This window comes from Lethenteron reissneri, chromosome 66 (assembly GCF_015708825.2).
Source record: "Lethenteron reissneri isolate LAM-NWPU_2019-01 chromosome 66, ASM1570882v1, whole genome shotgun sequence".
Taxonomy (NCBI): Eukaryota; Metazoa; Chordata; class Hyperoartia; order Petromyzontiformes; family Petromyzontidae; genus Lethenteron; species Lethenteron reissneri.
The window spans coordinates 1,175,760-1,196,370 of record NC_083844.1 but is presented as its reverse complement, the minus strand read 5'-3'; the positions used below and the strand labels follow the sequence as shown (position 1 = coordinate 1,196,370).

Here is a 20,611-nt window from a genome sequence, read left to right as displayed (position 1 = left end):
ACCACCCACTCACTCACTCACTCACTCACCCACCACTCACCACCACTCACCACCACTCACTCACCACTCACCACCCACTCACTCACCACTCACCACCCACTCACTCACCACTCACCCACCACTCACTCACTCACTCACCACCACCACTCACCAGTGACTCGTCCCCCTCCACTCCACCCTCCATCTACTTGAGGTGGCTGCTGGCCACAGCCGCCAGGGCGCTGTGCGGCCACTCACTCACCACTCACTCACTCACTCACCACTCACTCACTCACCACTCACTCACTCACCACCACCACTCACCAGTGACTCGTCCCCCTCCACTCCACCCTCCATCTGCTGGAGGTGGCTGGTGGCCACAGCCGCCAGGGCGCTGTGTGGCCACTCACCACCACTCACCACCACCACCCACCACTCACCACCACTCACCACCACCACCCACCACCCACTCACTCACTCACTCACTCACCCACCACTCACCACCACTCACCACCACCACCCACCACCCACTCACTCACTCACCCACCACTCACCACCACTCACCACCACCACCCACCACCCACTCACTCACTCACCACTCACCACCACTCACCACCCCCACTCACTCACCACCACCACTCACCACTCACTCACTCACTCACCACCACCAGTGACTCGTCCCCCTCCACGCCGCCCTCCATCTGCTGGAGGTGGCTGCTGGCCACGGCTGCCAGGGCGCTGTGCGGCCACTCACTCACTCACCACTCACTCACTCACTCACCACTCACTCACCACTCACTCACCACTACTCACCACCCACTCACTCACCACTCACTCACTCACCACTCAGTCACCACTCACTCACCACTCACCACTACTCACCACCCACTCACTCACCACTCACTCATTCACCACTCACTCACTCACCACCACCACTCACCAACGACTCGTCCCCTTCCACTCCATCCTCCATCTGCTTGAGGTGGCTGCTGGCCACAGCTGCCAGGGCGCTGTGCGGCCACTCGCCGAACCAGTCGATGGTGCAGCAGTTGACCAGCGACGGGAAGCGGCGCAGGCGGGCACGGAACGTCTCACCCACGGGGCTGAGGCACACACACACACACATGTAAACACACACACACATGTACACAGTGACACACACGTACACACGTAAACACACACACACACACATGTACACAGTGACACACACGCACACACACAGTGACACACAAAAACATACAGTGACACACACAGTGACACACAGACACAGTGACACACACAGTGACGCAGACACAGTGACACACACACAGTGACACACACACAGTGACACACACACACACACAGTGACACACACACACACAGTGACACACACAGTGACACACACAGTGACACACACACACAGTGACACACACAGTGACACACACACAGTGACACACACAGCGACACACACAGTGACACACACACAGTTAGTGTCACACACAGTGACACACACAGTGACACACACACACAGTGACACACACAGTGAGTGTCACACACACACAGTGACACACACAGTGACACACACAGTGTCACACACACAGTGACACACACAGTGAGTGTCACACACACAGTGACACACACACACAGTGACACACACAGTGACACACACACACACAGTGACACACACACAGTGACACACAGTGACACACACACACAGTGACACACACAGTGACACACACAGTGTCACACACACAGTGACACACACAGTGTCACACACACAGTGACACACACACACAGTGACACACACAGTGACACACACACACACAGTGACACACACACAGTGACACACAGTGACACACACATACAGTGACACACACTGACACGTACACACACACACAGTGACACACACAGTGACACACAGTGACACGCACCTCATGCACAGCACGACGTGCAAGTTGCAGCGAACTCGCCGCGCGAACGTGGCGAGCAGGTTGGACTTGGTGGGCGCCAGCCCCAGCTGCAGCACCAGCGGCTGCATGGCGACCAGCACCGCGTCCGTCTCCTCCACGCCCAGCGCGCCCGGCACGGAGCCACAGTTCAGCAAACTGTTGATGTCCTCCAGGAACGACTCGCAAGTGATCTGGAGCAGCAGCAGCAGCAGCGGCAGCAGTGGCGTCATTGTTGTTGACATCATCATCATTGACATCATCATCGTCATCATCGTTGTCATTGACATCAAAGTCATCGTCATTGACATCATCATTGTCATCATTATCATCGTTGTCATTGACATCATTGTCATCATTGTCATCATCATCATCGTTGTCATTGACATCATCGTCATCAATGTTATCATCATCGTCATCATCATCACCGTCATCGTCATTGTTATCATCATCATCGTCATCATCGTCACTGTCATCACTGTCATCATCATCGTCATTTTCATCATCATCATCATCATCATCGTCGTCATCATTATTGACATCACTGTCATCATCGTTACTGTCATCATTGTCATCATCATCATCGTCATTGACATTATCATCGTCATCATAATCATTGTCATCATTATTGACATCATTGATATCATCATCGTCATCATCATCATCATCGTCATCATCACCGTCATCATCATCATTGTCATCATCATCATTATCATTGTCATCATCATCATTATTGACATCATTGACATCACTGTCATCATCATCACTGTCATCATCATCACTGTCATCATCATCACTGTCATCATCATCACTGTCATCATCATCATCATTGTCATCATCATCATCACTGTCATAATTGTCATCATCATCATCATTATGGACATCATTGTCATTGACATCACTGTCATCATCGTCATCATCATCATCGTCATTGTCATCATCATCATCGTCATGATCATCATCACCGTCATTGTCTGAGTAGACACAGTGAGAGACTTGGCACCGTGGGCTGACCTGCGTGTCAGTGAGCAGGAAGGCCGTGTGGATGTTCTCTACGCCGGCCTTCATCATGACGCGCTGCAGGTCCTGACGCCACTCAGACACCCCGTAGCTCCTGGTCAGCTCGATCTGCACACACTCAAACTCACATCTACATCACCATCACCACCATCATCAACAACATCAACAACATCACTACCATCACCACCACTACCATCACCAACATCATCACCACCATCACCACCACCATCACCATCATCATCGTAGCTCCTGGTCAGCTCGATCTGCACACACTCAAACTCGCATCTACATCACCACCATCAACATCACCATCAACATCACTATCAACATCAACATCACTACCATCACTACCATCATCATCGTAGCTCCTGGTGAGCTCGATCTGCACACACTCAAACTCACATCTGAGACATCATCGTCACTATCATCACCATCATCACTACCATCACCATCACCACCATCAACATCACTATCATCATCATCATCAACATCACTACCATCATCGTAGCTCCTGGTGAGCTCGATCTGCACACACTCAAACTCGCATCTACATCACCATCATCACCATCACTACCATCATCATCACTACCATCACTACCATCATCATAGCTCCTGGTCAGCTCGATCTGCACACACTCAAACTCGCATCTACATCAACATCACCATCAACATCACTATCAACATCAACATCATCACCATCATCACTACCAACATCACTGTCACCACCATCACCATCATCACCATCACCACCACCAACACCATCACCACCATCATCATCATCAACATCATTATCACCATCATCACCATCACCACCACCACCACCACCATCATCAACATCATCATCACCACCATCACCACCATCATCATCACCACCATCAACATCATCACCACCATCACCATCATCACCATCAATACCATCACCACCATCACCACCACTACCATCGTCATCACCACCATCACTACCATCAACATAATCACCACCACTACCATCATGATCATCACTACCATCACCATCATCACCATTACTACCATCACTACCATCACCACCATCATCATTATCACTACCATCATCACTATTATCATCACAACCATCACTACCATCTGAACCAGCATTACCATCACTACCATCATCACGATCATCATTACCATCAGAAACAGCATTAACATCCCTCCCATTATCATTACCATCATTACCAACGTCAATACCAACACCATCACGACTACCACCATCACTACCATCATCATCACCATCACTATGATCACCACCATCATCACTATCACCACAACGACGTGTGTGTATGTGTATACATGTGCGTGTGTCTGTCTGCTACAGCAGAGGTGTAGGGAATTCCAACAAGACCTACATCTCTGCTTTATTGACCTGGTCCAGGCCTATGACACCATCAGTAGGCCTGGGCTCTGGGTTGTTCTTCGTGCGTTCGGAGTCCATGACTCTCTGCTCACGATCATTAAGGACCTTCATGATGGTGAGCGGGCCCGGGTAAAACTACGTGGCCGGGAGTCAGAGCCATTCCCTGTACACCTTGGGGTGCGACAGGGATGTCCTCTGGCTCCCACATTATTTAACATATTTTTCGACCGCGTAGTTCGTGAAACCTTTAATGGCTGTACGGGAGAAATTTCCATCTAGTACAGATACAATGGGAGGTTGATCGATGCCTGGGTGCGGTCAAGGGATGGCTCCCTATTGGTCAACCACCTTACGTATGCCGATGATCTGGTAATTGCTGCTTACTCAGAGGAGGAGTTGGAGGCGCTGCTGCTGAACCTGGAGCTTGCGACTAAGAGGTGGGGCCTTACCATCAGCCCCACTAAAACTAAGCACCTGCCTGGGTATTTTGTATCATTGGACACTCCACCCCCACAACTCTCAATTGGTGATGGGGCAGTTGTGCAGAGAGTGGAGAGATTGCCATACCTGGGCAGTGTGCTTATAACCACCTCCGGTTTGACAGCAGAGGTATCAGTCCGAATCAGTCGAGCAGCATTATCTTTTCATCGGTTGCGTAACGCTGTGTGGACGCTACCTGGTCTGTTGCTCCGCACGAAGCATCAGGTCTTCTCGGCCATGGTCATTCCCTCCCTTCTCTACGCTTGCGAAACGTTCACCCCCCCTAATGGAACATCTTCGCCGGTAAGAAACATTTAGGCTGGCCTGCCTACGATCCATCCTGGGTTTAACCAGGCTGGATTGTGTGAGGAGCTCACAAATCCTTGAAAGATCTGGAGAAAGTCCCATCGGTGAGCTCCTCCGGCACTCAAGGCTGCGTTGGCTGAGTCATGTAGCCCGCATGCCCAGCCACCGCATGCCTAGACAGCTTTTGTTCGGCCAGATAGAGGGGGCTAAATGGCCGCGGCACGGGCTAGAGAAGAGATGGAGTGATGTGGTACAGGATGATGTGGAGCTGAGTGGACTTGCCGATGACTGGTACCAGCGGTGTCAAGATCGGCCTCTGTGGAGGAGGCTCGTGAAGGACGCTACTGGGCAGTTGGAGGCAGTCGCCCTCCAACAACAACGGAGGGCGGAGGAGCGACGCTCACAACAACGAGCGGAGCGCTGGGTGGCTAAAGCACAGCAAGTTGGCACAGTAGGGGGCCCAGGTGGTGCATCAGCCAGTCATCTCGGTCATCTTGGTCAGTCGACCCGTGGCACCTGCTGGGTCTGCCCCGTGACCTCCTGCCAGCGGGCGTTCGACACTTCATGTGGCCTCAATGTGCACATGGCCTGGCACAAGCGTCGTGGTGACGTCACCGCCACTTAGTGGTGAATGGCGGTTGTTGTGTATCTGTGTGTGTGTATATGTGTGTGTGTGTATCTGTGTATATGTGTGTGGCTGTTGTTATTATTGTTGTGTATGTGTGTGTGTGTGCGTACATGTGGGCGGCGAGGCGAGCGAGCGACTGCCTCCCGCTGCCCCCCACCCCGAGCAGCAGGGCGCTGCCCAGGGGCTGGCGCAGGACGCGCGCCACGCGGCACACGTGACGCACCGCCGCCTCAAACAGCACCAGCGGCGCCACCGCTCGCGACGCGCTCAGCTCCTCCTGCGCCTCCTGCATCACATGCACCACCTGCACACACGTGGTGACACACAGAGTGGTGACCCGCAGAGTGGTGACATGCAGAGACACAGAGACACAGAGTCACAGAGACACAGAGTCACAGAGTCACAGAGTCACAGAGTGACACGCAGAGTGGTGACACGCAGAGTCACAGAGACACAGAGTCACAGAGACACAGAGACACAGAGTCACAGAGACACAGAGACACAGAGACACAGAGTCACAGAGACACAGAGTCACACGCAGAGTGGTGACACGCAGAGTCACAGACAGAGTGGTATACACATAGTGTATACCACTCTGTCTCTCTCTCTGTGTCTGTCTGTGTCTGTGTCTCTCTCTCTGTCTCTCTGTGTCTCTCTGTCTCTCTCTCTGTGTCTCTCTGTCTCTCTATGTGTCTCTCTGTCTCTCTGTGTTTCCGTGCCTCCGTCTCTCTCTGTCTCTCTCTGTGTCTCCGTCTCTCTCTGTCTCTCCGTGTCTCTCTCTGTCTCTCTGTCTCTCTGTGTCTCTCTGTCTCTCTGTGTTTCTGTGTCTCTCTGTCTCTCTCTCTGTGTCTCTCTGTGTCTCTCTGTGTCTCTATGTGTCTCTGTCTCTCTCTGTCTCTCTCTGTCTCTCTCTCTGTGTCTCTCTGTGTCTCTCTGTCTCTCTCTGTGTCTCCGTGTCTCTCTCTCTGTCTCTCTCTGTCTCTCTGTGTCTCTGTGTCTCTGTGTGTCTCTGTGTCTCCGTGTCTCTGTGTCTCTCTCTCTGTCTCTCTCTGTCTCTCTGTGTCTCTGTGTCGCTGTGTCTCTCTCTCTCTGTGTCTCTGTGTCTCTGTGTCTCTGTGTCTCTCTCTGTGTCTTTCTCTCTCTCTGTGTCTCCGTGTCTCTGTGTGTCTCTCTCTGTGTGTCTCTCTCTGTGTCTCTCTGTCTCTCTCTCTCTCTCTCTGTGTCTCTGTGTCTCTGTCTCTCTCTGTCTTTCTCCGTGTCCCTGTCCACCTGTCTGCGTCCACCTACCCGCTGGTAGTCTGCCATCAGCTGGTAGCTCCTCTCCCCGCCGGGCGCCGCAAAGTCCCCGTAGAGGTGCGGCTCCTCGCCGGGCACGGCGGCGGCGAGCGGCACGCCGAAGTCGCCGACGACGCGGCCTTCCAGCTGGGCGGCGAGCCACCGGTGGTCAGCGTCACTCACCAGACGGTCGCCGAAGACGCGGCAACACTCGTGGTGCCACAGGCCCAGCAGCGTCGGCACATCCTGGTGGTGGGGGTGGTGGTGGTGGTGGAGGAGGTGGTGATGGGGGTGGTGGTGGTGGTGGTGTGGGTGGTGGTGGTGGTGGGGGTGGTGGCGGTGGTGGAGGTGGTGGTGGTGGTGGGGGTGGTGGTGGTGGTGGCAGTGGTGGTGGTGGTGGAGGAGGTGGTGGTGGGGGTGGTGGTGTTGGGGGTGGTGGTGGTGGTGGTGGTGGGAGTGGTGGTGGTGGTGGTGGAGGTGTTGGTGGTGGTGGTGGAGGAGGAGGTGTTGGTGGTGTGGGTGGTGGTGGTGTTAGTGGTGGTGACGGTGGTGGCGGTGGAGGAGGAGGTGGTGTTGGTGGTGGAGAAGGTGGTGGTGGAGGAGGAGGGAAGTGGTGTTGGTGGTGGTGACGGTGGTGGTGAAGAAGGTGGTGGTGGAGGAGGGAGGTGGTGTTGGTGGTGGAGGAGGAGGGAGGTGGTTGTGGTGGTGGTGGTCGTGGAGAGAGGAGGAGGCGGTCATGGTGGTGATGGTGGAGGAGGAGGGAGGTGGTGTTGGTGGTGGTCATGGTGGTGACGATGGTGGCGGTGTTGGTGGTGGAGGAGGAGGAGCAGGAGGAGGAGGAGGAGGTGGAGGAGGTGGTGTTGGTGGCGGTGATGGTGGTGGTGTTGGTGGTGGTGTTGGTGGTGGTGATGGTGACAGTGAAGGAGATGGAGGGGAGGTGCGGGGAAAGGACAAACTAAAGGTAACAGCAACAACAACATCAAGCAGCAGCAGCAGCAGTTCTGAAGACATGAGTTGTCAAGCCAGATGGTGATGACGGTGATGATGATGATGACGGTGATGATGATGATGACGGTGATGATGACGATGGTGATGATGATGGTGATGATGATGATGATCATCTGATCTTTCATAGCCACTGGCGGCTTCCTAAGCAGGAGCCGTACCCAGTGACAACAACAACAACACAACAACAACAACCGCCATTCGCCACTAAGTGGTGGTGACGTCACCACGACGCTTGTGCCAGGCCATGTGCACCTTGAGGCCACGTGAAGTGTCGAACGCCCGCTGGCAGGAGGTTACGGGGCCGACCCAGTTGCCACGGGTCGACTGACCGAGATGACCGAGATAACTGGCTGATGCACCACTTGTGCCCCCTACTGTGCCAACTTGCTGTGCTTTAGCCACCCGGCACTCCGCTCGTTGTTATGAGCGTCGCTCCTCCGCCCTCCGTTGTTGTTGGAGGGCTACTGCCTCCAACTGCCCAGTAGCGTCCTTCACGAGCCTCCTCCACAGAGGCCGATCTTGACACCGCTGGTACCAGTCATCGGCAAGTCCACTCAGCTCCACGTCCTCCTGTACCACATCACTCCATCTCTTCTCGAGTCCGTGCCGCACCCGTTTAGCCCCCTCGATCCGGCCGAACAAAAGCTGTTTAGGCATGCGGTGGCTGGGCATGCGGGCTACATGACCCAGCCAACGCAGCCTTGCCTGCCGGAGGAGCTCACCGATGGGACTTTGCCCAGATCTTTCAAGGATTTGTGAGCCCCTCACACAATCCATCCTGGGTAAACCCAGGATGGACCGTAGGCAGGCCATGCTAAATGTTTCTAACCAGCGAAACAACCTCCTACCTCCTCGCGGTGCCGGACGGGCAACTCTGTCGTGGACAGTGCTGTGGGGGGAGGGCCAATGCCTCATTGGCCTCTTACCTCATGACGTCTGTGACCACCACAGTGGCTAAACGGGGGCTCTGGATGGGTGCGAGGGGCTGGTAACCCCTCCACCTTCAATTAATTACCACAAAACTACGAATTAAACAGTGACACACACACACAGTTACCGACCCTACACACCTTGACCTTGGCGGCATCCGCCATGAGCATGCCCTGGAAGAGTCGTGAGAGGTCGCGCAGGTTGAACGTGTAGTGGCAGCGTGCCGGCGTGGGTAGCAGCTGGGCCGACACGGCCGCGTAGACGGACAGAGTGGAGGCCACCAGCCGCTCCGTGACCTCCAGCAGAGCCGGCTCTGACCCTGAGAGACGCAGGGAGCGGGGGGGGGGAGACCCTGTAGACTCAGCACTGTGACATAGACTCAGCACTGTGACATAGACTCAGCACTGTGACATAGACTCAGCACTGTCTATAGACTCAGCACTGTCTATAGACTCAGCACTGTCACACAGACTCAGCACTGTCTATAGACTCAGCACTGTGACACAGACTCAGCACTGTCACATAGACTCAGCACTGTCTATAGACTCAGCACTGTGACACAGACTCAGCACTGTCACACAAACTCAGCACAGTCTATAGACTCAGCACTGTCACACAGACTCAGCACTGTCTACAGACTCAGCACTGTCACACAGACTCAGCACTGCACCATAGACTCAACACTGTCTATAGACTCAGCACTATGACACAGACTCAGCACTGTCACACAGACTCAACACTGTCTATAGACTCAGCAGTGTCACACAGACTCAGCACAACCCATAGACTCAACACTGCACCATAAACTCAACACTGCCCTATAGACTCAACACTACCCATAGACTCAACACTGCCCATAGACTCAACACTACCCATAGACTCAACACTGCCCATAGACTCAACACTACCCATAGGCTCAACACTGCCCATAGACTCAACACTACCCATAGACTCAACACTGCACCATAGACTCAACACTACCCATAGACTCTGACACTGCACCATAGACTCAACACTGCCCATAGACTCAACACTGCCCATAGACTCAACACTGCCCATAGACTCAACACTAACCCATAGACTCAACACTGCACCATAGACTCAACACTGCCCATAGACTCAACACTGCCCATAGACTCAACACTGCCCATAGACTCAACACTGCCCATAGACTCAACACTGCCCATAGACTCAACACTGCACCATAGACTCAACACTGCCCATAGACTCAACACTACCCATAGACTCAACACTGCCCATAGACTCAACACTACCCATAGACTCAACACTACCCATAGACTCAACACTGCCCATAGACTCAACACTGCCCATAGACTCAACACTGAACCATAGACTCAACACTGCACCATAGACTCACCACTAGCACCATAGACTCAACACTGCACCATAGACTCAACACTGCCCATAGACTCAACACTGCACCATAGACTCAACACTGCACCATAGACTCAAAACTGCCCATAGACTCAACACTGCCCATAGACTCAACACTGCCCATAGACTCAACACTGCACCATAGACTCAACACTGCCCATATACTCAACACTACCCATAGACTCAACACTACCCATAGACTCAACACTGCCCATAGACTCAACACTGCCCATAGACTCAACACTGCACCATAGACTCAACACTGCCCATAGACTCACCACTGCACCATAGACTCAACACTGCACCATAGACTCAACACTGCCCATAGACTCAACACTGCACCATAGACTCAACACTACCCATAGACTCAACACTGCACCATAGACTCAACACTGCCCATAGACTCACCACTGCACCATAGACTCAACACTGCACCATAGACTCAACACTGCCCATAGACTCAACACTGCACCATAGACTTAACACTGCCCATAGACTCACCACTGCACCAAAGACTCAACACTGCACCATAGACTCAACACTGCCCATAGACTCAACACTGCCCATAGACTCAACACTGTCACACAGACTCAGCACTGCCCCCCCACCACTCCACTCACTCAGCACTGGCCCCCCACCCCCACTCACTCAGCACTGCCCCCCCCCCCACTCACTCAGCACTGCCCCCCCCCCCCACTCACTCAGCACTGCCCCCCCCCCACTCACTCAGCACTGCCCCCCCCACTCCACTCACTCAGCACTGCGCCCCCCCCACTCCACTCACTCAGCACTGCCCCCCCCACCCCATTCCACTCACTCAGCACTGTCACACAGACTCAGCACTGTCTATAGACTCACTCAGCACTGCCCCCCCCCCACTCCATTCACTCAGCACTGCCCATAGACTCAGCACTGCCCCCCCCCCACTCCACTCACTCAGCACTGTGACACAGACTCAGCACTGCCCCCCCCCACTCACTCAGCACTGCCCCCCCCCCACTCCACTCACTCAGCACTGCCCCCCCCACTCACTCAGCACTGCCCCCCCCCACTCACTCAGCACTGCCCCCCCCACTCCACTCACTCAGCACTGCCCCCCCCCCACTCACTCAGCACTGCCCCCCCCCACTCCACTCACTCAGCACTGCACCATAGACTCAGCACTGCTCACTCAGCACTGTGACACAGACTCAGCACTGCACCCCTACCCCCACTCACTCAGCACTGCCCCCCCCACTCCACTCACTCAGCACTGCCCCCCCCCTCTCCACTCACTCAGCACTGCCCCCCCCCACTCCACTCACTCAGCACTGCCCCCCCCCCACTCCACTCACTCAGCACTGCACCATAGACTCAGCACTGCCCATAGACTCAGCACTGCCCCCCCCCCACTCCACTCACTCAGCACTGTGACACAGACTCAGCACTGCCCCCCCCCCACTCACTCAGCACTGCCCCCCCCCCACTCCACTCACTCAGCACTGCCCCCCCCCCCCACTCACTCAGCACTGCCCCCCCCCCCACTCCACTCACTCAGCACTGCCCCCCCCCCTACTCACTCAGCACTGCCCCCCCCCCACTCCCCTCACTCAGCACTGCCCCCCCCCACTCCACTCACTCAGCACTGCCCCCCCCCACACCACTCACTCAGCACTGTGACACAGACTCAGCACTGTGACACAGACTCAGCACTGCCCCCCCCCCACTCACTCAGCACTGCCCCCCCCCACTCCACTCCCTCAGCACTGCCCCCCCCCCCACTCCACTCCCTCAGCACTGCCTCCCCCCACTCCACTCACTCAGCACTGCCCCCCCCACTCCACTCCCTCAGCACTGCCCCCCCCCACTCCACTCCCTCAGCACTGCCCCCCCCCACTCCACTCCCTCAGCACTGCCCCCCCCCACTCCACTCACTCAGCACTGCCCCCCCCCCACTCCACTCCCTCAGCACTGCCCCCCCCCACTCCACTCACTCAGCACTGCCCCCCCCCACTCCACTCACTCAGCACTGTGACAGAGACTCAGCACTGCCCCCCCCCACTCCACTCCCTCAGCACTGCCCCCCCCCCCACTCACTCACTCAGCACTGTGACACAGACTCAGCACTGCCCATAGACTCAGCACTGCCCCGCCCCCCCCCCCACTCCCCTCACTCAGCACTGCTCCCCCCCCACTCCACTCACTCAGCACTGCCCCCCCCCACTCCCCTCACTCAGCACTGCTCCCCCCCCACTCCACTCACTCAGCACTGCTCCCCCCCCACTCCACTCACTCAGCACTGTGACACAGACTCAGCACTGCCCCCCCCCCCACTCACGCAGCACTGCCCCCCCCACTCCACTCACTCAGCACTGCCCCCCCCCCACTCCACTCACTCAGCACTGCCCCCCCCCACTCCACTCACTCAGCACTGCACCATAGACTCAGCACTGCCCCCCCCCCCCACTCCACTCACTCAGCACTGTGACACAGACTCAGCACTGCCCCCCCCCCACTCACGCAGCACTGCCCCCCCCCCACTCACGCAGCACTGCCCCCCCCCACTCCACTCACTCAGCACTGCCCCCCCCCCACTCCACTCACTCAGCACTGCCCCACCCCCACTCCACTCACTCAGCACTGCCCATAGACTCAGCACTGCCCCCCCACTCCACTCACTCAGCACTGCCCCCCCCCCACTCCACTCACTCAGCACTGTGACACAGACTCAGCACTGCCCCCCCCCACTCACGCAGCACTGCCCCCCCCACTCCACTCACTCAGCACTGTGACACAGACTCAGCACTGCCCCCCACTCCACTCACTCAGCACTGCCCCCCCCACTCCACTCACTCAGCACTGCCCCCCCCCACTCCACTCACTCAGCACTGCCCCCCCCCACTCCACTCACTCAGCACTGCACCATAGACTCAGCACTGCCCCCTCCCCCCACTCACTCAGCACTGCCCCCCCCCCCACTCCACTCACTCAGCACTGTGACACAGACTCAGTACTGCCCCCCCCCCACTCACGCAGCACTGCCCCCCCCCCCACTCACGCAGCACTGCCCCCCCCCCACTCCACTCACTCAGCACTGCCCCCCCCCACTCACTCAGCACTGCCCCCCCCCCCACTCACTCAGCACTGCCCCCCCCCACTCCACTCACTCAGCACTGCCCATAGACTCAGCACTGCCCCCCCACTCCACTCACTCAGCACTGCCCCCCCCCCACTCCCCTCACTCAGCACTGCCCATAGACTCAGCACTGCCCCCCCACTCCACTCACTCAGCACTGCCCCCCCCCACTCCACTCACTCAGCACTGTGACACAGACTCAGCACTGCCCCCCCCCCATTCCACTGACTCAGCACTGCCCCCCCCCCACTCCACTGACTCAGCACTGCCCCCCCCCCCACTCCACTGACTCAGCACTGCCCCCCCCCCCACTCCACTGACTCAGCACTGCCCCCCCCCACTCCACTCACTCAGCACTGCCCCCCCCCACTCCACTCACTCAGCACTGTGACACAGACTCAGCACTGCCCCCCCCCCCCCACTCCACTCACTCAGCACTGCCCATAGACTCAGCACTGCCCCCCCACTCCACTCACTCAGCACTGCCCCCCCACTCCACTCACTCAGCACTGCCCCCCCCACTCCACTCACTCAGCACTGCCCCCCCCCCACTCCACTCACTCAGCACTGTGACACAGACTCAGCACTGCCCCCCCCCCCCCACTCCACTCACTCAGCATTGTGACACAGACTCAGCACTGCCCCCCCCCCACTCACTCACTCAGCACTGTGACACAGACTCAGCACTGCCCCCCCCCCACTCACGTGTCCAGCTCCGCAGGATGGTGCTGAAGACGGCGCTGCGGCTGTCGTCGTCGAGCTCGGGGAAGGAGAGCAGGTGGAAGTGTCGCAGCAAGCGGGGGCTGACCACGTGACGCCCCCCCCCTGGGGGGCCCATGGAGCACACCAGGGTCACGTCCACCAGCTGGCGGAACTCACCTGGGGGAGGGGGGGGAGGGGGGGTGAGAGGAGGGTGAGAGGAGGGAGAGGGGAGGGGAGGAGGGTGGGAGGGAGGGGGGGAGGGGGGAGGGGAGGGAGGAGGTGGAGGGGAGATACGTGGGGGGGGGGAGGGGGGGATAGAGGGAGGGAGGGTGGCAGAGAGGGGGGAAGGGAGGGAAAAAGGGAGGGAGGGAGGGGGGGATAGATGGAGGGGAGGGAGGGGGGGTGGGGAGAGTGGGAGGGAGGGGGGGAGAGCAGGGGGAGGGAGGGAGGGAGGGAGGAAGGGATGGGGGGATAGAGGGAGGGGAGAGAGGGAGGGGGGAGGGGAGGGTGAGAGGGGGGAGGGGAGAGAAGGGGGGGGCAGGTGGGAAGGGGGGAGGGAGGGGAGACGCGGGGGGGGGGGGGGGGAGAATGGGGGGAGACACGTGGGAGTGGTAGATGGCCTCTAGAAGACTGTCAGGGCAAGGTGCTGTCAGTAGCAGCAGCAGCAGCAGCGTCTATGGAGGCTGCCGGCACTGTGGCACCACACACAGAGGGGTGGGTGACCAGCACCACCACCACCTCTCCTCACCGATGCGCCTCACGTCGTACCACCCCCCCTGGTCCAAGAGCTGCCGCAGCAGCTCGAGGGGCGGCTGGGCCCCGTAGGCGTCGGGCGCCGCCAAGTTCACGTCCTCCACGCAGAGCGCCAGCCGCTTGCCCAGCGCAGGGCCAAACACCCCCTTGCGCCTGGGGGGAGAGGGGGGGGGAGAGGGGAGGGAGGAGAGGGGGGGGAGAGGGGGGAGGGAGTGTGGTGGTGGTGGTGGTAGTGTGGTGGTGGTAGTGTGGTGGTGGTAGTGTGGTGGTGGTAGTGTGGTGGTAGTGTGGTGGTGGTGGTAGTGTGGTGGTGGTAGTGTGGTGGTGGTAGTGTGGTGGTGGTAGTGTGGTGGTAGTGGTGGTGGTGTGGTGGTGGTGGTAGTGTGGTGGTGGTAGTGTGGTGGTAGTGTGGTGGTGGTGGTGGTAGTGTGGTGGTGTGGTGGTGGTGGTAGTGTGGTGGTAGTGTGGTGGCGGTAGTGTGGTGGTGGTAGTGTGGTGGTAGTAGTGGTGGTGTGGTGGTGGTGGTAGTGTGGTGGTAGTGTGGTGGTGGTAGTGGTAGTGTGGTGGTGGTAGTGTGGTGGTAGTAGTGGTGGTGTGGTGGTGGTGGTAGTGTGGTGGTAGTGTGGTGGTGGTGGTAGTGTGGTGGTAGTGTGGTGGTGGTGGTGGTGGTAGTGTGGTGGTGTGGTGGTGGTGGTAGTGTGGTGGTAGTGTGGTGGTGGTAGTGTGGTGGTGGTGGTGGTGGTAGTGTGGTGGTGTGGTGGTGGTGATAGTGTGGTGGTAGTGTGGTGGTGGTAGTGTGGTGGTGGTAGTGTGGTGGTAGTAGTGGTGGTGTGGTGGTGGTGGTAGTGTGGTGGTAGTGTGGTGGTGGTAGTGGTAGTGTGGTGGTGGTAGTGTGGTAGTAGTAGTGGTGGTGTGGTGGTGGTGGTAGTGTGGTGGTAGTGTGGTGGTGGTGGTAGTGTGGTGGTAGTGTGGTGGTGGTGGTGGTGGTAGTGGTAGTGTGGTAGTTTGGTGGTGGTGGTGTGGTGGTAGTGGTGGTAACTCACCGCTTGTCTGTCTTGCTGTCCACAAACTCCTGAGTCTGTGCTGCTGTGGTGCGCGCCGAGAAGCTGAGGAAGTGAGTGACGAACGCCGGCGGCATCCCGCCCAGAAGCAGCGACGAGAGCGTCAGGGACTTGCCGGTCCCAGTGGGGCCCACACAGAGTACCTGGTAGAGATACATAGAGATACATAGACACCCATAGAGACACATAGAGATACATAGAGACTCATAGAGACACATAGAGACACATAGAGACACATAGAGACTCATAGAGATACATAGAGATAGATAAAGATACATAAAGATACGTACAGTGAGGGAAAAAAAGTATTTGATCCCCTGCTGATTTTGTACGTTCGCCTACTGACAAAGAAATGATCAGTCTATAACTTTAATGATAGGTTTATTTGAACAATGAGAGACAGAATAACAACAACAAAATCCAGAAAAACGCATGTCAAAAATGTTATAAATTGATTTGCATTTTAATGATGGAAATAAGTATTTGACCCCCTTCCAAACTCTCCACCATGGCAAAGACCAAAGAGCTATCCAAGGATGTCAGGGACAAGATTGTAGACCTACACAAGGCTGGAATGGGCTACAAGACCATCGCCAAGCAGCTTGGTGAGGTGAAAACAGTTGGTGCGATTATTCGCAAATGGAAGAAACACAAAAGAACTGTCAATCTCCCTTGGCCTGGGGCTCCATGCAAGATCTCACCTCGTGGAGTTGCAATGATCATGATAACGGTGAGGAATCAGCCCAGAACTACACGGGAAGATCTGTCAATGATCTCAAGGCAGCTGGGACCATAGTCATCAAGAAAACAGTTGGTAACACACTACGCCGTGAAGGACTGAAATCCTGCAGCGCCCGCAAGGTCCCCCTGCTCAAGAAAGCACATATACATGCCCGTCTGAAGTTTGCCAATGAACATCTGAATGATTCAGAGGACAACTGGGTGAAAGTGTTGTGGTCAGATGAGACCAAAATGGAGCTCTTTGGCATCAACTCAACTCGCCGTGTTTGGAAGAGGAGGAATGCTGCCTATGACCCCAAGAACACCATCCCCACCATCAAACATGGAGGTGGAAACATTATGCTTTGGGGGTGTTTTTCTGCTAAGGGGACAGGACAACTTCACCGCATCAAAGGGACGATGGACGGGGCCATGTACCGTCAAATCTTGGGTGAGAACCTCCTTTCCTCAGCCAGGGCATTGAAAATGGGTCGTGAATGGGTATTCCAGCATGACAATGACCCAAAACACACGGCCAAGGCAACAAAGGAGTGGCTCAAGAAGAAGCACATTAAGGTCCTGGAGTGGCCTAGCCAGTCTCCAGACCTTAATCCCATAGAAAATCTGTGGAAGGAGCTGAAGGTTCGAGTTGCCAAACGTCAGCCTCGAAACCTTAATGACTTGGAGAAGATCTGCAAAGAGGAGTGGGACAAAATCCCTCCTGAGATGTGTGCAAACCTGGTGGCCAACTATAAGAAACGTCTGACCTCTGTGATTGCCAACAAGGGTTTTGCCACCAAGTACTAAGTCATGTTTTGCAGAGGGGTCAAATACTTATTTCCCTCATTAAAATGCAAATCAATTTTTAACATTTTTGACATGCGTTTTTCTGATTTTTGTTGTTGTTATTGTTCAAATAAACCTACCATTAAAATTATAGACTGATCATTTCTTTGTCAGTGGGCGAACGTACAAAATCAGCAGGGGATCAAATACTTTTTTCCCTCACTGTACATACATAGAGACTCATAGAGGCACATAGAGATACATAGAGACACATAGAGATACATAGAGATACATAGAGTGCGTGAGTGATGAGTGAGTGAGTGATGAGTGGGTGGGTGAGTGGGTGAGTGAGTGAGTGTGTGAGTGGTGAGCGGGTGAGTGAGTGAGTGAGTGGGAGAGTGTGTGTGTGTGGTGAGTGGGTGAGTGAGTGAGTGTGTGAGTGAGTGGGTGAGTGATGAGTGGGTGAGTGATGAGTGAGTGTGTGAGTGAGTGGGTGAGTGATGAGTGTGTGGTGAGTGAGTGAGTGTGTGAGTGGTGAGCGGGTGAGTGAGTGAGTGAGTGAGTGGGTGAGTGTGTGTGTGTGGTGAGTGGGCGAGTGAGTGAGTGTGTGAGTGAGTGGGTGAGTGATGAGTGGGTGAGTGATGAGTGAGTGTGTGAGTGAGTGGGTGAGTGATGAGTGGGTGAGTGACTGCGTGAGTGGGTGAGTGAGTGATGAGTGAGTGAGTGATGAGTGAGTGAGTGGGTGTGTGGGTGAGTGAGTCTCCGAGTGAGTCTATGAGTGAGTGAGTCTCTGAGTGAGTCTATGAGTGAGTGAGTGATGAGTGGGTGAGTGAGTGGGTGAGTGTGTGTGTGTGGTGAGTGGGTGAGTGAGTGTGTGAGTGAGTGGGTGAGTGATGAGTGGGTGAGTGATGAGTGAGTGTGTGAGTGAGTGGGTGAGTGATGAGTGGGTGAGTGACTGCGTGAGTGGGTGAGTGAGTGATGAGTGAGTGAATGATGAGTGAGTGAGTGGGTGTGTGGGTGAGTGAGTCTCTGAGTGAGTCTATGAGTGAGTGAGTCTCTGAGTGAGTCTATGAGTGAGTGAGTGTGAGTGGTGAGTGTGAGTGGTGAGTGTGAGTGGTGAGTGTGAGTGACTGCGTGAGTGAGTGTTTGAGTGAGTGGGTGAGTGAGTGATGAGTGAGTGGGTGGGTGAGTGTGTGTGGTGAGTGGTGAGCTACTCACCGGCTTGTGATTGGTGAGCAGCAGGTGAATGAGGTGAGTCATCCTCAGCGTGTCCATCGTGGGCACCACGATGTCAGTGAAGGGGGTGCCGGGAGCCACCGTGAACTCCGCCACCCCCACCATCCATCCCACCCATCGCACCTGCACGCACACAGCCACAGGCAAAGGTCCCCCAGGTAGCCTCCAACAGGACTGGTGGGGCAAGTGCTGTTAGTAGCAGCAGCAGAGATACAAAGACAAAGGTCCCCCAGGTAGCCTCCAGCAGGGATGTAGGGGCAAGTGCTGTTGGTAGCAGCAGCAGAGATATAAAGACAAAGGTCCCCCAGGTATCCTCCAACAGGAATGGTGGGGCAAGTGCTGTTAGTAGCGAGCAGCAGAGATACAAAGACAAAGGTCCCTCAGGTAGCCTACAACAGGGATGGTGGGGCAAGTGCTGTTGGTAACAGCAGCAGAGATACAAAGACAAAGGTCCCCCAGGTATCCTCCAACAGGAATGGTGGGGCAAGTGCTGTTAGTAGCGAGCAGCAGAGATACAAAGACAAAGGTCCCTCAGGTAGCATCCAACAGGGATGGTGGGGCAAGTGCTGTTGGTAGCAGCAGCAGAGATACAAAGACAAAGGTCTCCTGGGTAGCCTCCAGCAGGGATGTAGGGGCAAGTGCTGTTAGGAGCGAGCAGCAGAGATAAAAAGACAAAGGTCCCCCAGGTAGCCTCAAACAGGAATGGTGGGGCAAGTGCTGTTGGTAACAGCAGCAGAGACACAAAGACAAAGGTCCCCCAGGTAGCCTCCAGCAGGGCTGTCAGCAGCAAGCAGCAGCCTCGTTTTTTTTAGGCTGAGCGGACCTAGGGGCGTCCCCACCTGATGACGCGACGCCTCCAGCCCGTCCACCCCCCCCTCCCCCTCCTCCTCGTCCCGGCCGCCGCTGCTGAAACCACCGTCATCAAGACGATAGTCGTAGACCAGCCCCTCGTCCGGGAACGGGAGACACAGCTGAGAGACACGGGGAGACACGGGGAGACACGGGGAGAGAGACACGGTGAGACACGGTGAGACACAGTGAGACACAGGGAGAGACACAGAGACACGGTGAGAGAGACACGGGGAGAGAGACACGGGGAGACACAGTGAGACACAGGGAGAGACACAGAGACACGGTGAGGGAGACACGGTGAGAGAGACACGGGGAGAGAGACACGGTAGTCGTAGACCAGCCCCTCGTCCGGGAAGGGGAGACGCAGCTGAGAGACACGGGGAGACACGGGGAGACACGGGGAGAGACACGGGGAGAGAGACACAAGGAGAGAGACACGGGGAGAGAGACACAGTGAGACATGGGGAGACACGGAGAGAGACACGGTGAGACACGGAGAGACACGGGGAGAGACACGGTGAGACACGGTGAGAGAGACACGGGGAGAGAGACACGGTGAGAGAGACACGGTGAGACACGGGGAGAGAGACACGGTGAGACACGGTGAGACACGGTGAGAGAGACACGGTGAGACATGGTGAGACACGGTAGTCGTAGACCAGCCCCTCGTCCGGGAACGGGAGAAGCAGCTAAGAGACACGGGGAGAGAGACACGGGGAGAGAGACACGGGGAGAGACACGGTGAGACACGGGGAGAGAAACACGGTGAGACACGGGGAGAGACACGGTGAGACACGGGGAGAGAGACACGGGGAGAGACACGGTGAGACACGGGGAGAGAGACATGGTAGTCGTAGACCAGCCCCTCGTCCGGGAACGGGAGACACAGCTGAGAGACACAGTGAGAGAAACACGGTGAGACACGGGGAGAGACACGGTGAGACACGGGGAGAGAGACACGGGGAGAGAGACACGGTGAGACACGGTAGTCATAGACCAGCGCCTCATCCGGGAAACAGGAGATTTAGCTGTAAGACACGGCGAGAGAGACATGAGCGAGAAACACGG

At 56.3% G+C, this 20,611-nt stretch overlaps 1 protein-coding gene across 1 annotated transcript in view; it reads right to left on the bottom strand.

Annotated features, from left to right (window-relative positions):
• Nucleotides 1-3,089: 3,089 nt before the first annotated feature.
• Nucleotides 3,090-20,611, bottom strand: part of LOC133359753 (dynein axonemal heavy chain 1-like) — an 88,261-nt gene continuing 70,739 nt past the window's right edge. The window contains exons 41-49 of the mRNA XM_061578273.1: nucleotides 19,531-19,662; nucleotides 18,674-18,814; nucleotides 15,932-16,092; nucleotides 14,884-15,041; nucleotides 14,139-14,312; nucleotides 9,064-9,242; nucleotides 6,998-7,231; nucleotides 5,821-6,014; nucleotides 3,090-3,328 (exon numbers count right to left, since the gene is read on the bottom strand). Of these exons, the coding sequence (XP_061434257.1) occupies nucleotides 3,178-3,328; nucleotides 5,821-6,014; nucleotides 6,998-7,231; nucleotides 9,064-9,242; nucleotides 14,139-14,312; nucleotides 14,884-15,041; nucleotides 15,932-16,092; nucleotides 18,674-18,814; nucleotides 19,531-19,662 (1,524 nt within the window). The 3' untranslated portion in view covers nucleotides 3,090-3,177. The remainder of the gene's footprint in view (nucleotides 3,329-5,820; nucleotides 6,015-6,997; nucleotides 7,232-9,063; nucleotides 9,243-14,138; nucleotides 14,313-14,883; nucleotides 15,042-15,931; nucleotides 16,093-18,673; nucleotides 18,815-19,530; nucleotides 19,663-20,611) is intronic.